Source organism: Clinocottus analis, unplaced genomic scaffold, assembly GCF_023055335.1.
Source record: "Clinocottus analis isolate CAN_PGR_092001 unplaced genomic scaffold, fCliAna1.0.p SCAF_19, whole genome shotgun sequence".
NCBI lineage: Eukaryota > Metazoa > Chordata > Actinopteri > Perciformes > Cottidae > Clinocottus > Clinocottus analis.
The window spans coordinates 11,938,318-11,954,035 of record NW_027175920.1 but is presented as its reverse complement, the minus strand read 5'-3'; the positions used below and the strand labels follow the sequence as shown (position 1 = coordinate 11,954,035).

General features: G+C 42.9%; 1 protein-coding gene across 1 annotated transcript; it reads left to right on the top strand.

The window, feature by feature from the left end:
* The first annotated feature begins 290 nt into the window (after window positions 1-290).
* On the top strand, window positions 291-15,392 carry vstm4b (V-set and transmembrane domain containing 4b). Its single transcript, XM_068583300.1, has 8 exons — window positions 291-363; window positions 2,460-2,867; window positions 10,208-10,261; window positions 10,522-10,629; window positions 10,826-10,859; window positions 10,948-11,072; window positions 12,192-12,256; window positions 12,903-15,392. Exons 1-8 carry the CDS (start codon window positions 312-314, stop codon window positions 13,026-13,028), a joined length of 972 nt encoding a protein of 323 aa, XP_068439401.1. The 5' UTR covers window positions 291-311; the 3' UTR covers window positions 13,029-15,392.
* The last annotated feature ends 326 nt before the right edge of the window (window positions 15,393-15,718 follow it).

Here is a 15,718-nt window from a genome sequence, read left to right as displayed (position 1 = left end):
CACCTGTCTGTGCACATGCATGTATTTGTGTGTGTGTGTGTGTGTCTGTGTGTGTGTGTGCGCTTACATGAGCCTGCCAAATGGGCTTTCCCTGTGTGTGACATGAGGAGGGGGCGGGTGGGAGGTTCTGAGTAGAAACAGAGCGTCCAATGTTTCATGTTACACTCCCCAGCTTGCAAAAAAAATAGAAGAAGAAGAGGAGGAGGAGGAGGAGGAGGAGGAGGAGGAGGAGGAGGAGGAGGAGGAAACCTGGCGCTTCTTTTCTTCAGAGGCATTTAACTGGGAGTTTATGGAGGCTGCAGTCGTGGAAAATGAAGATCTCCTCTGTGGTCTTTGCTCTCCTGACTCGAGCACTGCTGGGAGGTAGGAAAAGCTGATTTTGCTTCATACCAAAGTGGATGTGGTGCAGACAAAATGTTTTCCAACCTTACTTTGGAGAAGCTTTTGCAGAAAACAGAGAGGACGTTGGGGTGATGGGTGAGGAGATGGTGAGAACCAACCGTGAGAGAACAACGTCTGAAGCTTCTTTTGTGCTAAAGTGAACATAGTCCACAAGAGAGAGAGTGCAGGGTACCTACTGTTGGCAGGAAAATAACACGTTTATATAAAAAAAAAAAAGTTGAATGTGATTGCAAAGAGATGTGAGAGGAAGTCCCAAAAGTGAAAATGTGTGTTTTTTGAAGTGCGACCAAGTTTGTTTTTACTTGTACATTGAATTTATCAGGATGCCAGTGATCTTCTTGTAAACAGATGATTTAAATTAAACAGTTTGAGAGTTCAAAGTCAACAAGACAACACTCAGCCACTCAGCTGTGTTTTCCTTCTTTGGTTCTGTCACTCAAAACTAAAGAAAAGACTAAAACAGATTTTTCAATTGTGTTTTGAGCTGAAAGCATCTGAGCTGTGTGACATTGTTCATGTGTTGTGGACACAGGTTATTAGTATCATCATTACAAATTGCGCACGGTTGAAAACAACATATAGTGATTTAAGGGGGCGCAGCGGTATGTCGTCACATGCAAAAAAAAAAAAAAACATCTGTCAGCGTGACGGGAAGCAGACTGTTCAGCTACAACGACCTCATCAGAGACGTGGACTGTGTGGATTTACGATATGACTTAGTGCTCAGATTCATGCCACAAATGTTGGGCTGATTGTTATTCCTTCATGCTGCTGTTACAAGTGAGGCATAAGAGACGTTTAAAGTATACCCGTTTAATGCGTTTTTTAATTATCGGGAACATTTCATAATATTATTTTTTACATTTTTTGCCCTCCCATTTGACAGATTTTACGCCGTCTAGAAACTGAACTACATTGATGAATGGTGACTTCCACACTGAAGCCCGTGGCAGGGTGATTCAACTGATTCTGTTGGCTATTTCTGTGAACTTTTAGCACTTCCCGTCCATGGTGACTTAACGTTCGAACAATGAACAGGTCATGCTTCAGCCCGAACAGAGAACTGAGAGGATGAGAATTACATTTGAACAGTTTCCTGATAAATGAGCAATCGCCATCTGCTGAGCAGGAAGTCGACCTTGAGAAGTTGGCCGACTGCTGTTTCTGAGGTCGAGAATCATTGACCCTTTAACCTCACTCATATATTATAATACATCCAACACAGCAATGAACATTTTTACCAGAAAAGACAGCAGCGCTGGTACTGTTTTCATTGTGTGTGTCTGTGTGTGAGACCTCTGTGTTGAGAGTTCCCACATTGAAGGTGTTGAGTACTTTGCTCAGGGGTTATATGCTGATTTGTTTAAATGTCTGTCTGAGGTCAGATAACGCTGCAACTGTTACAGACGCAGTCGCAAAGCGTTATAAGTGTGCAGTTGAGATGAAAATGAAGGCTCGATGTTTGAGCGTGGGCGCGGCCTGAGCAAGAGGAGCGTAGGGGCCTTTGGCCCCCCACTGTATGCCCCTGGTCCAATTATGGCGTTCGCTCATTTGCCATTTATTAGATGAGGGTTAGGTTAATCAGTTTTAACGTGAAAGTTAAGTTAAGAACTTTTCATTTCTTCTTGAGGCCTAAAATATTGAGCTAAATGAATGTTGGAGCAAAATGTCTCAAATGAAGAGAGTTACCAAACTGTTAATGTGTTACTAAATCCAGACTGTACTGTTTTGGGATTTACATTCTCAGTTAAGTCAATGAGGTTTACACTCAAACAACTAAATACCAACCCAACAAAGTCGATAAAGTGTTGAGTTTGAGTTCTAGCTCTTGGTTTGACATTGTTTGTTTCTGCTGTAGCTAACACTCATAGTCAAAACCAGGTGTTTGGTGAAGACATACCCTGCATCCACTCCTCTGACATCTCTTTCAGTTTACAATGGGATCGAGTATGGGATGTATGATTTGCAAGAGATCGCCACTCATCCAAACAAATCCAGACATCTTGATACTACGTGCTGCTAATGGTTCTAAAATAACTTCTATGACTCTTCTCCAGATTTGTCTTTGGCCATCAACGTCACCATCACCCCGTCCCCCTTCACGGTGGCCCAGGAGGGTCAAAATGTCACACTCACCTGCGTTGTGTCCCAGCGGCGGCGCAACGCCGCCTTGCCAGTGGTGAAATGGACCTTCCTGCCCGAGGGCGCGCAGCGGCCGGAGGACGAACTCCTCATCGCTCGCGTCAACATGAGGAAAGCCCGCTTCTACGGCAACTACACCAAGAGTTTCCCGTGGCCCAAACTGAAGCTGACGGTGGTGAAGCAGGGGAAGATATTCGACCTGGTGGTCCTGAATGTGTCCGAGAGGGACCGGGGTCTCTACACGTGCCGGGTGCAGGAGTTCAGGAAGCACCAGGACCGCTGGAAGGCCTCATCCAACTGCACCGCCGCGACTCAGCTCAGAGGTGAGGGCGCAGCTTTGGTTTTAGTTCTTTTCCTGGCCTTTTCGGATCACTGGAGGATTTACAAAGTAAGCATTGCATTCGTAGAGTTGCAAGAGTTTTGCTATTTTGTAAATAGCAAAAATAGAGCTGAGAGAGTTTCCTCAACGGATGATCTACCCAACACCTTTGTTTGAAACGAGGAATGAAAGGTAGTTTGTAGTTTGCGCCCTCACAGAGAGCAAAGGGGATGTACAGCTTCATGTCAGTTATATTCTTGTTTGAAGTGTATATTATTGTCTATATTATTAGGTATAATACATTCTAACATCAGACAATAATCTCAATTTTTTTTGAGATTAGAAACAATTTACCAAATGCCAGGGCAGAGTGCTTCAGATTACTCTAATTCAAACGAACCAGCCTCTCGTTAGTTTGACCAAAACTCTTTTTCAATGCTTTGCAAAATGTCACTTTATTTGAGGAAACACAAAAATTGTAAATCCTACATATTTTGTATGCACATAATGAAAACGTATTGGATTGGGAATCCCTGCCTTATGTTACCGAATCACCTCTCAAACTATCAGGACAATGTTTCCCGACTTGGAGTCGAAACCTAACGCAGGGTTTCTCAAGACAGAAGTTACATTAGAATTTGAGACTTTGTGAGTTCAGACAAGTATAAATGTCCACTATGCTTTAGGACTAGTGAGTAGCATAGACGTGATTGAAGCACGTTCAGATTCCTGTCTTTCATTTGAAAAGTATCAATCGCCAAACATTTTATTGTTTTGAATAAGTGCGGATGGGAGAATACAATTTGGATCTCGAGCAGAAAAAGGTGGGGAGCCTCTGGCACTGGGCTGCTCCAAAATCACTCTTGGGAGACGAAACCAGGAGCTGAAGCCCAGTTTCTCACAGAATGACATCACTCATGGTGCAGGGTGGTGACTTAACAGCTATTTCTGAAACCACAACAGAAGCAATGAGGAATGCTGTTTTGATAATAGTGAAGCCGCAAAAGGTTTAACACAGATGCCAGGTTCTTCTGCAGCGCTCTCCCACTGCCAGAAAGCTATCGACCGGTTTCTGAAAACGCTTGGATGGCCTTTTCAATTTCTTACTTGGTCGTTTAGACCTCGAAACGACCAAAATATGATTTAATCTGAAGGAGAAAGAAGGGGCGTAACAACTCTTTGTGCCAACTCTCTTAAAATATCAGTTTAAAGCAAATGGAGCAATGTTTATAGGCGTGCTGACCTAAAGAGGAGCCCCAAGTAAGCTGAGATTGTGATGACAACACACAGAAGATAGCAGTAAAAGTATTCGTCTGAGGGGAGCAGTTCTGCATCTCCAGTAGCACTTTCACTTACCACAGCTGGATGATGTGATCCATCTGGCCGATGAGGCAGTGAAGTGGATTCGAGGAGCAAAAGCGCTGCCCTGTTTCTGATTTGGGAAGGGAAATGTCGCTGGTTAGTGGAGCAAGTCAGAAGATAAAAGGATCCTCCGTCTCAATGAGTTGCGGCTTCGACCGAGTAGATGATCTTGGAGAGTGAGCAAAGGGAACGTGAGGTTTTGATGCCACCGCTGGCACTGGAGACGTTCACACAACGGAATGGATGACAAAGCCGCTGGTACCAGATACTGCCCAGAAACCCTGTCGCTTTCATATACCAGACATATGAGAATTTTCCCCTTTACGTAATGTGACATTTGCAATGATAATAAGGGCAGATTTACCACACACAGATTTTCTCCTATTTTTTTCAACAAAAGGACCTCAATTTAAGAGAAGTAGAGGTAAACTACACAAGAGCTGGTCTCTTATTTAAAGCCGGCAAGCATCTGAAATGGTGACTTTCTCTAGTAGATCAGCTGCGAAAACATTCCCTCATACTGAAATTTTAGTGTTTCCTGCTGTCTCGTTTAAGATGAGAAGCTTGTAAATGTGTCTAAATATGCAAATATATGAATGAGATCTAAAATATTGTAAAAAAATGTGGAGCTGCTTACGTTAGCCTAAACTCTGATAGCGTCAGGACTGACTTCTACAAAGCGGGGACGTAGGCTGTACTATATAGTTAAATAGTTATATACTCTGGGTTTTAAAAGAGCAGGTATATTCATCCTTAAATACTTTTGCTTTTGTGTTTGTGAGTTTTGGAAAGTGTACCAAAAAAGACAAATGCAAAGCTCGACAGAGCTATTGTGCCTCGTCAGACACCTGGTATTGATTAGACAATCACAATTTGGGCATTGAATGTGAAGAGGCATGACAGAACAGCTACCCAAAAATGAAGCGGAGCGATCTCAATAGCTTCTGGCTGGCTGCAGGATGGGTCTTAAACCCAACCCTTCTCCATGTTAACGAATGGGACGAGGTCCAAACAAAAAAACGCGTAGTAAAATAATTTATCCCCAGGGATGTTTTTTGTCATTTAAGGTAGTTCCTATCACAGTGATGTATGTCAATGGGGGGTGTATTATTTCCCAATCAAATTCTGTCTCTAAATGACGTCCAAAGTGCAAGATGGCCGCTCCCATAAGCAGGACTTTGGCTTCACCTCTGTATGGAGTGAGGAAGTGAGGTCTACATTCGTTAGTCAACTGAAGTGGGATGTCCTTTTCTGTGTTTCGTGGACAAACGAAGGTTGGGTTTTTGTGATTTGTGATGCTAATGCTAAAACAGATTTCCTTTTAACTATTTGTAACAGACTGACACATTTATCCCAGAGATAACCGACACCAAGCATTTAGAGCAGCAAATGCAGAAACCCTCGTCGCTTGGTTGTAGGTTTGGTGAGTGCTGTGTCACATCAAAGATCAGCAGAAAACAGTTGGAGAGGCATTCATGCAAAATTGTTGATTGTTCGTTCGTGGTTTATGAGTCCATGACAAAGTTTAATTCTTGCAACAATCTAATCATAGTCAGAGTCGAGACTTCTGTCCGTGTTGAACAACACGAGCCGTTACTCCACCACATTTTCCATGGAAGATGTGGACATTTTCCACGGACACCCCGAAAGTACTCCGGCTCCCGGCTCCCGGCTTTCAGGGTGTCCATGGCCAAGTCTGGGCCGGGGCCGACACGTAGACCCTACCGACAGCTGTTGACATTGGCCTGGACAGGGAGTCTCCCTCTCAAACGTAGAAGAGAGTCCAGGAGAGACTCGGCAGAAGTGGAACAAGAGGTAGTTGTGCCGAGGAAGGTAAAGTTTTAATGTTTGTGTGCAGTGACAGTCGAGTGGCCAGCCGTCTTACCTCTTAACCTCGCGTGGTCAAGGATGTGGAGAGCTATTTTAATCCGAGGAAGTGCAGTCCATTGTGGTTTCAGAGATATTAATAAAGAAGCCTACTGCGACGTTTCTGAATGAATACTGCAATTACGACACGAATGGCAAGACATGTAGAAAATAAAGCCACATAATTGTTTTTTAATTACACAATTGGGTTGAGATGACGACCAAAATACCTTTCTTATTTAGCCAGCTGTTGCGAGTACTTCCAAACACAGCTTTTCACCCGTTAGCAATTTGGATATTATATTAATTTGTTTTTAGATATTTTCATCAAAATACAACTTTGGAGCCCATTTTAAATCGGGAACACCAAGTTCACTCCAAGGTGAACTGTTAGATGTGTCCCCGTATGAATCGGTTAAGTAATTATCATGGACAGGCCAGAGCTCCATCAACACAGGAAAACAGCACTATTTTTCCGAGCGGCCCGGCAGGCGGTGGTATTCCTTCCCAGTATCCACACCAACGGTTGACAGCTATGATAAACATCAGCTACACAGGTGAGGGGTTAAAGACCCGCTGGGACTTTTCTCCTGGTCCGCACTCCACATTAGAAACAGCAGATGCCTGAGCCTTTATGTGCACAAATGTGTGCCTTTGCGACGTCAAAGTGTTGAAATTCCTGCCGGTCGGATAACATTAGGTGACCAGGTGTTTCCACAATCACACAGAAATCCCATTACTCTACATACTACCGCTACAATAAACACATCCAGGGAGGTCAGAGGGTTTTGGTAAAAAAAAAACAAAAAAAACCCAAAGGCAGACAGTGTGGACAGAGCTTCCTCTTGGCATAAACAAACTGAAGTCGTACTATAAGACATGTGGGCGGCTGCCAGTTAACAAGGGGTGCTTCCAAGAGGTGCACGGCACACGGATGTGGCATAAGTTTAATTCAGCATAGCAAGAACATAGCATTATGGGTATTGTGTTGACAGCTTTACGAGACAAAATTAGAAATATGTCTGTTCTTGGGTCACAAACATCGCTGTAGAGGGTCGTTTTTTTTAGAAACCAACTAAATAGGCCTGTGTTTGTTGCTATAGTAGGAACACAGTGAGGATAATGTACTGAACGATGCTAATTCTAAGAAGAAAAGAGGCAAAGAGACAGCAGGAAGTGAAAGGGTGAATTATCCAAAAGCTGTGTTAAGACACACAAGGTCGCTGTGTACTTACATTCATCTCGAGTCATTTGTAATACAGTGAATCAGAGCAGGGAGTGAGTCAGTACACGGTGAAGACAGAGGTTGATTCACTCCGGTCTGTGTATTGATGTTTACAGTATTGAGTTTGTTGGGGCACAACAAAAAGAGCCACCAATCTGAAACAGTCAGCAAATGAATGCAACTCTGTTGCTTGGACGAACAAAAAGTAGTGTGTTTGAATACTTCCACTGTAGTCCCATGTAGTCTTCAGACATTCAAACGTTGCTTTAAAAGAGAAGCTATTTTCTAGATGAGGATAAAGGCCAGTTTAATGGCATACAGACAGTACAGCAGATTTCCCCCTTTTCTGATTAATCCAGCATGCACAGCTGCCGCACTGACAGAGCTGCACAGATCCCCGAGGCGAAAAAAAACACACCACATAAACGTCAGAGATGTTATCGAGATTTACGCTGTGATTAATCTACTGTGAAAGAAGGGCAGGCCTTTGAATTACATCTGCTGCCATTTCAAACAAGTGGGAGAAAGTCTGTTTAATGTCCGATTTCACTCAGGAACAGCGCCGCAAGATAAAATAACTTTTCAGTAAATAGATGTTGCAGTTCAAGCGACAGTTGGTAGATTTAATACAAATAACTATTTGTCATGTTTTTCTCAAACTGTCACTGGCAGTGGTACAGATGTGGTCCCTCTGCCTCCTTTAAGTACGGAAAAACCACCAATCAGAGCCCAGGAGTCTCCACCACAGCTGTCAATCACTGCTGGTGAAGCTTCTGCACGATCACATATGAATGAAGATTATGGGACCGTGTTGCTCATTTCTCATCTTCGTCTTTCCAGAAACATTTTAGGTCACTGTCAAGCGCTAACATTAGAAAATCTAATGGAGCAATCAAAACCAAGCACCGGCCACCTCAACAACTTCTTCATTTACCGTTAAAATATGTTTCTGAAAAGGTGAGCAAAAGGCACAATGTGTCATGCATTACAAAATGTTTTCCTGCAGCGCTGACCTGAATACGTCGTTGGGATTATTTTGCCATTTCATCTTCTCAGTCTGATTTATACTTGTGATTGGTGGCAATCTTTGAAAGTCTGAAAAGCCCCAGAATGAGGACGGCTTGACGAGTGAATCTGATATTATGTGTTTCCCCCCCTCACATTCTCCTGTAAGCACAGGCTTTGATTTAGCACAGTCCTAAAACCTTTAAACGACAAACCTTCTCATATTTTATAAGGTACATTTTTAGCAAAAGACGTAATGATCCAGAAGCAGTTCTTTCTTGTTTTGCCTCGCTTGCCTTTTAAACGTGATTGAGGCTTTGAAATGGCAGAATGTAGGTCACATGGGTAGAGTAGGGTTATTAGTTTCACAGATGAGGACCTAAAGGTGTCTTCCCTAGGGGACTTTTTGGTCCATGAAATCCTTTCAACCAAACGTTGAGGGAAAAGAATTAAAGGAAGTATTAAAATCAAGATGTCAAAGAGGGATCGTATTAGAAATGTAGATTTAGTGCATTTTATTTTCGCTTGACAAAGCGCTTTGTAAACTGGTGAAAGAAGCGGCGTGCTGCCAGCATTTTGGTATCAGAGAACCCTGTTATTGCTTGTTGAGTTTAAATCCTATTGTATAGAAAATTCAGTAGTTTGACCGGGGTTAGCTATTAGCACAGTGCAGCGTTTTTTTTTAAGAAGCTGAACTGCTGTTTTAAGTAAACATCCCACAGCATCATGTGATGTTTGACGGTTTTTAATTCCTGGTTCGGATGTTCCACACAGCTTCAGTCTAAAATGTTACGTTTCTTTCTTTTAGTGTGCGATATACTTCTTTATATTTCTATTTCTCTATAACTAGCAGAACATTCCTTCTCCTCCTTCCATTCACCAAGATGGAGGATTTGTAAAAAAAACCTCCTTTGAACAAACCCTCAGGGAGCTGGTTAGATGGTTTCAAGACAGGGTGGAGTTGCGTTTGCTTGGCATCGGCGCTCTAGTTTTGTAAATGAAGAGTTGTCTGAAGTACTAATGCAGGATCGACAGTGGGGATGTGTTTTGGGATCATCTGGAGCATGTTTAGAGCCAGTTTGACAGTCTGCCAGCACAGCAAGTCTGCCTGTGGGAAAGACTCGAGCCGGCACGGCGAGCCTGCCTGTCGTCAGCTTCTGGTGGTTTGGGGTATTTTAAGATGGCCCGGTGGGTGTCACCTCACTGTGCCGCGGTCACATGGGCCGGAGAGACGAGTGAGTGGGCGGGAGTGAGACTTCAGGTTTAGTTTTGGAAACATATTTGCATATTTGCATTTTTTGCACATAGCTGGGATTCTCCTGACACCGTGTCAGGCAGCAACCGATGCTCATATTCGATTTTTTGGGGGATTCATTGGTCAATTATTGGGAAATGTCCAGTAAGCCACTTCCAAAAAGGAGATGGTGACGCTAAAAACACAATGTATCTTCATTCCGCTTATGGTGCGTGCTTTGTCAATGTCATGGCAGGTCCGGAGAAGAGTTTTTTAAAGTCTGATTTACGCCTGTATGAAACGGACCGGGGTCAGAATGCTCCTGTCGACGTTGTTGAGGTCCCAAAAAAAGAAAAAAAATGGGGAATGTGAGGTGAACGTTTACAATGATCGCTCCAAAGCAACTGTTTGCATTAATTCATCCAGCAAAGACACTGATTCAGAGACACGACCCAGCAGGGACGAGTCCATCCTCGGCCCGTTGTCTTCCTACAATCAGCTTTATTTAAACTCTATCCAGCCAGGCGGCAGGGAGGCCACAGTGATGACAGTGGACTTAATGTGATCTCTCTCTCTCTCTCTCTCTCTCTCTCTCTCTCTCTCTCTCTCTCTCTCTCTCTCTCTCTCTCTCTCTCTCTCTCTCTCCATGTAGTGCATGTCCTACCGGCCACCAAGACCAAAGAAAGCTTGTGGAGTTTGTTTGAAGGTAAGACTTGTGTGTGTGTGTGTGTGTGTGTGCGTGTGTGTGTGTGTGTGTGTGTGTGTGTGTGTGTTTGTGGTGGACTCGCTCTGTCCTTGGCAGGAAAAAAATAGCCCAAACCAAAGGATGTAGCACAGTGCCTTAAATAGCTCAGCAAAACATGTACTTCTTTTTTCTCTCTCCATATTTGTGTGTATTGTGGAGCAGTAGGCATGAAGCTGATGTGTGTGCGTGTGTGTGTGTGTGTACATACTTTTGTTTTTCAGATGTGTATCTGTGTGCAGTGCTGATCTGCTCAGTGGGCCTGCTGTGTATGTGCATGTTCACGGTGACGGTAACCTGCCAGTACATCCAGAGGAAGCAGAGGTTAAAAGGTAGCAGACATCAGTATAACTCTCCTCTGACCTCTGACCTTTGACCTTCATCCTGTTTCTGTTATTCCCGCCATCTTTTTTCTCTACGGCTTCTCTTGTTTCTTCCTGAAGTGAGAAATGTAGAAGTTTGCTTAAGTACATTAAGCTGTGTCTCCATACCTGTTGTTATGTTTCTAAATGTGTTATATTTCTGCAGATAATTACCTTTTGGTCAAAAGCCCTCACAACAGGTAAGATTGTACGGGTCACACATTATCCATAAAATCAAACACAAACTTGGGTATTTTTAACTGCACTGGTTCTCTGGTCCCAATCCAGCTCAGGAGAGACAGTCACCAGTCTGGTCAACGGCTCTCCCGCTCTGCCGAAGAAGGAGAGGAGGTACAGGAAGAAAAGGAGCAGAGACTACCAAGACGAGATCCCACCAGAGATCCCAGCAAAAGGTCAAAATGAGTCTTTGTGCTACAGTTGTGTCGTGAGTAGCTCAAAGTAGCTCACTCATTGTACATCCTTCTAAATCAGATTATTTTTGCAGGAGTACATAATCCTTGTAAATCCTGGTTGTCACCAGCAGAAATATCTGAGCATGAGCATCAAACCACTCTGAGGTTTACTCTGAGGTTTACTCTTGGTTCCTTTTGTTCCGCTTTGCTTTCCAAACATGAAGATGTGCTGCCAGTTGAGGTCAACATCCGCCCCCTCCACATAAAAACTCTCGAGTTTTGGGGTAGCATGTGGAATGTAATACATATTGTTTTTCACTCAAAGCAAAACAAAATGTTATTTTGAGTTAAGTACCATCTTAATGTCCATCATGATGTGGTAGAGCTCTCAAATCTGTAACGTTTGAAGCCTTTCCGGGGCAACTTTGACATAATATTACAGTGTAAAGTCATTACGGGGAATGTGCGAGCAAACAATTGCCTTATTCCATATCCAGCATAAGTCAAGCGGCCGTGTCTCGACACCGGTCTCAAGGCCGCTTTTTGAGGGTCTTAGTTTGGGTTGTCGACAAGCAACATTTATTAGCATTAGCTCGCCAATCAGATCATGATATATTGTTTGTTTAATCGGTACAAAAAACGGTAACTTCCCCTGTTGCAGCGACACCAAGAACTGGAGAAATAGTCTGGCACATTTCAAACAGGCCACTGTGGTTTTTACACTTTTTTGGTTTGATGAAACAAACGATATAAAACATTAATCAGTGGAGATGCTGGTGAATTGTGTTAATGCTGCACAATGCTACCAGTGTTTCTTCTATATTAATCTTCACTTCTAACTTGCCGGATGGATTCCCCAAAGTGCGAGGGGCAATTCTTTGTGGGTTCTTCACTAGAGGCGACCCTTCTGACATTACACATCGTTATTTGGTGAAAACATGGACTAGTGCAGCCAAAGTGTTGACTGGTTATTGTGCATCATTCAGAGCTTTACTGGGAAGACCAATCCCTTTGACTGAGCCTTGAAACTTCTCCTGTTACTAAAACACAAAGTGAACATAAATACATACACGTTATATTTCCAAAACAGAACCATTGACTTTTGTTTTGTCCCTGCAGCTCCCATTGGAGACAAAACACGGAAACCCAAACTTTTAAAACCCCAACCAAGGAAAGTAGTGTTGGTGAGTTCCATGCATGACCTTTTTATAAATTGTTTACTTCATCCTCATTCTTTATTGTTGCCTGTCTGTTTTGCATATATCACTTTGGAGAAAGGTTTTCCAACAGCACACATGCATTGGTAGCTTTGGGCTAAAGCCTAGCAAGACATTCATAGTGACAGGCTACCTTTGTTTCCCTACCACATATGATGAAGCGCAACTAACATGTGACAGGAATGCATGTAATCAAATGTACCAGGAAATGTAATAAACTGTGCCACATAACCCACGTTTAATTTGGTTTAAACCGTCACTGGAATGAAGTGTCTCTGTGGCAACTTGGCATTTTAATGGCACATAATGTCGGCTTGAGGTATTTGAATTTTGGTAACCTCAACCCAAGAATCACGCAAGGGTACGTCTGCACACAACCTGCCCTCATGTACCAAACCAACCCTGTAAAGCAGAAACCAAGGAGAGACGTCTTTGGAGTCTACCATCCTTTGCCTGCTCATTGCTGTTCAGCATTACATACAACTGTATTCATATACTGACAAATCTCAAGTTAAAGATTAATAATGGAGTTAAAAAATCTCCCTGCTCATTTTCTAACCACTGATACTACTTCTCCTCCCTCTCCCCCTCTGCCGTCTTCCTCCATCTCCAGCCGAAGATAGTGGAGGAGAATCTGACCTACGCAGAGCTGGACCTGGTGAAGCCGATCCCAGAAGCCAAGGCGTCGTGCAGCGGCACTGTGTACGCCCAGATACTGTTTGGGGAGCAGCAGCTATGACATAAACGCACACAAACACCACTAATACCTGTGCCTTATGTAAAAAGTATTGTCTATTTATAGTCTGTATTATTTTGTATTCAAACGCTTTGTGAAGAGCAAAATGTCTCACAATTATGGCACAACTGTACATATGATTTTTATATGTTCCTTGGTATGACTTCCTTTTATGGGATCAGGATGCAAAGAGGTTTTGCATGCCGGCGTATTTCATGTCGAACGTTTCTTTTGCACCCATGTTTGAGACACGTGTCGCTTTAAACTGGGAACACAATAGGAGACTGTGCTGATTCAGACCAGATTGGTTCTTCGTGACATTCGGAGGGAAGATTGGAGATTTTAATTTGCAGGCTAATGGTTAAGTAGGGAGAACCAGGAGGTGATTAGCTTAGCTTAGCATAAAGAATGGTAGCTTGGGAAAACAGATGCCATGTCTCTAGCTAGCCAGCTGGCTAACATGACGAGGGAAATATAGGTGCTATCACTGTTTCTTGACAAACGAACGCCTGCGGTTGTTGTTAATAAAATGATGTACAGAAACTCCCTCAACCGCAAAATATTGTATTTTACATTTATGTCTGTGTATGGATCAAACAAATGATTCAATGTGTTTATTACTGAGCTTTCGAGATGTATTTTTTAACTTTGGGGAAAATGGTACGAGCTGTTTAACCTTTGTTCACAAGCTAAGCTAATCGCCTCCCGGCTCTAGCTTCATGCTTAATAGCACTAACATGTTATGGATGGTCTATATGAATATAAATTATTATACTTTGATTAATTTGAAGGAACCAAAGAAGTCAACCTATAGACTGATTTATGTGATATCCTTCAGTTTTTCCATCCATCATCCATGTGAACTAATGTGTTTTCAAATGTGATTTACGTCGGGTGTGTTCCCAGCGTTATCTGCATCTCAAGTTCAGTGTTTCTGCAGTTTATAATGACCACAACTCCACAGAGTTGATATTAAAGAAGCAATTAGCCCCTCCCCACAGGAAGTACTGAGACCGTGCAGGCCTTTTCATTTGGTGCCAACATCAACGAAACAGGCTGTTAGCCACACACAAACATACAGATGCAAAGGTGGAGTTAGATGGAGGCTGCACATCCTTGTAGGCTTTGCACAAAGGCACATACTTTAAATCCAAAAGGCTGCAAACAGTTGTGACACCTGATTTACAGACGGGGACAAACTTAAGACCTGTGTCTGGACAATTTCACATTAATGCCTTCAGTCTGGCTGTACTGGAAATCTGACGGTGATTTTGTTGTTTGAAGCCATATCGGCTGCACATACCTTCATACGGTCTCCTTGCTTTCTCACTTTCCATGAATATAAGCATAAAATTGCTTGAGCCTCTCTTTTTTCCATTTAATGATCCTTCTGGATTCAGGCATGGAAAAGCAAAGGAGACGTTGTTTTTTTTAAAACAGTGAACTTGAAACCCAGACACAAAGGCACTGGATCCCTCCCTTCCCCCAAGTCTTCCACTGTCTAATGTGGAGTTATCCGTAAAGATGGAGCCCTTTACAAATACAAGACTCACTTTCCGCTGCATGCCTAATGAAGTGAACGTTTTGACCTTTTTTTTGTCAAATCTTAAACTACCAAAATATTAACAAGCTAACCCAGCTAGTAATCTGGCAGTTAGAGAGTATTTAGTTCATGAGTAAAATAGTACGTATGATTTGACCTGTCTGGAAAACATTTAGGTACGTCTATGTGGTATTTGGAGTTGTGTAGTAAACTACCATGGTTAGCTAGCTAACAGCTGATTTGTGTGATCCGGTCACAAACAGACAGACGTTGTTCATGTCTGTTTTGAAAAGGAAGAAAACGTTAAATAGTGTATTGTAGACTCAATCGGCCGTTGCGCTGACTTCTAACATGGCCGCCAGCCAGGTGAAAACTCCCAATAAATACAGTAGAGGACCACAGATGTATAACCTGTCTTTACAGCCAGCCGGTGGTTGCTGTTCCTTGTCTATATGTTACATTTCAATTCAAACCACGATCGACCTCCATTTGTTTCCATTCCAGTTTCCCATTGTTGGTCTCTGATGTACTTCAGCTGCATCGTGTGTATTATCCACACATGAAATGACTGAAAACGACCTTTCAGTGGCAGGCAAAAGTGTTTTAAAAATGCCCTTTGACTGTGAATTGTAAAGTTTCTTCCAGACCACATTGTCCGTAATGCGAGTCCACTAACTCGAACCATGTGTGTGAATTGTGCCTCTCCCTCTCTCTCCTTTCCCTCTCCTTGCCCACCACTGACCTCTACGTTCATCAACATTCCAGCATTTCTGCTCATGTTTTGTGTATTTCATCTGTACAGTGTGTAATGAAATAAATGTATAATGTGGATGTGAGCCGTTTGCAGCCAGAGAGGCGTTTTGATCTTTGGATGGCGATATTTTTCTGCCCAAAGATGGAGGTGTTCGATCACTCTGATGTGCCCTCACAGAGTCTTCAATGCGACCTAGCATGCTAGCATTTAATTAGCTCAAGTTTCATACAGTCGGACAAGATTTACGCCTGATCAGAAGTGTTTTCTGTTAGTTTCTGTTTGAAACTCGCGCAACATTACAGCACTTTGACTAGTGAACAAGCAGCGACACCACAGCGACAGAGGAGGAAGAGCGACGCTTCCCTGAGGAATTTATTACCTCCAGTAACACGCCAG

Coding starts and splice junctions, on each gene's coding strand:
- vstm4b (XM_068583300.1), top strand. CDS start 312: ATGAAGATCTCCTCTGTGGTCTTTGCTCTCCTGACTCGAGCACTGCTG. Junction 364..2,459: donor GACTCGAGCACTGCTGGGAG/GTAGGAAAAGCT, acceptor ACTCTTCTCCAG/ATTTGTCTTTGGCCATCAAC. Junction 11,073..12,191: donor ACCAGAGATCCCAGCAAAAG/GTCAAAATGAGT, acceptor TTGTCCCTGCAG/CTCCCATTGGAGACAAAACA.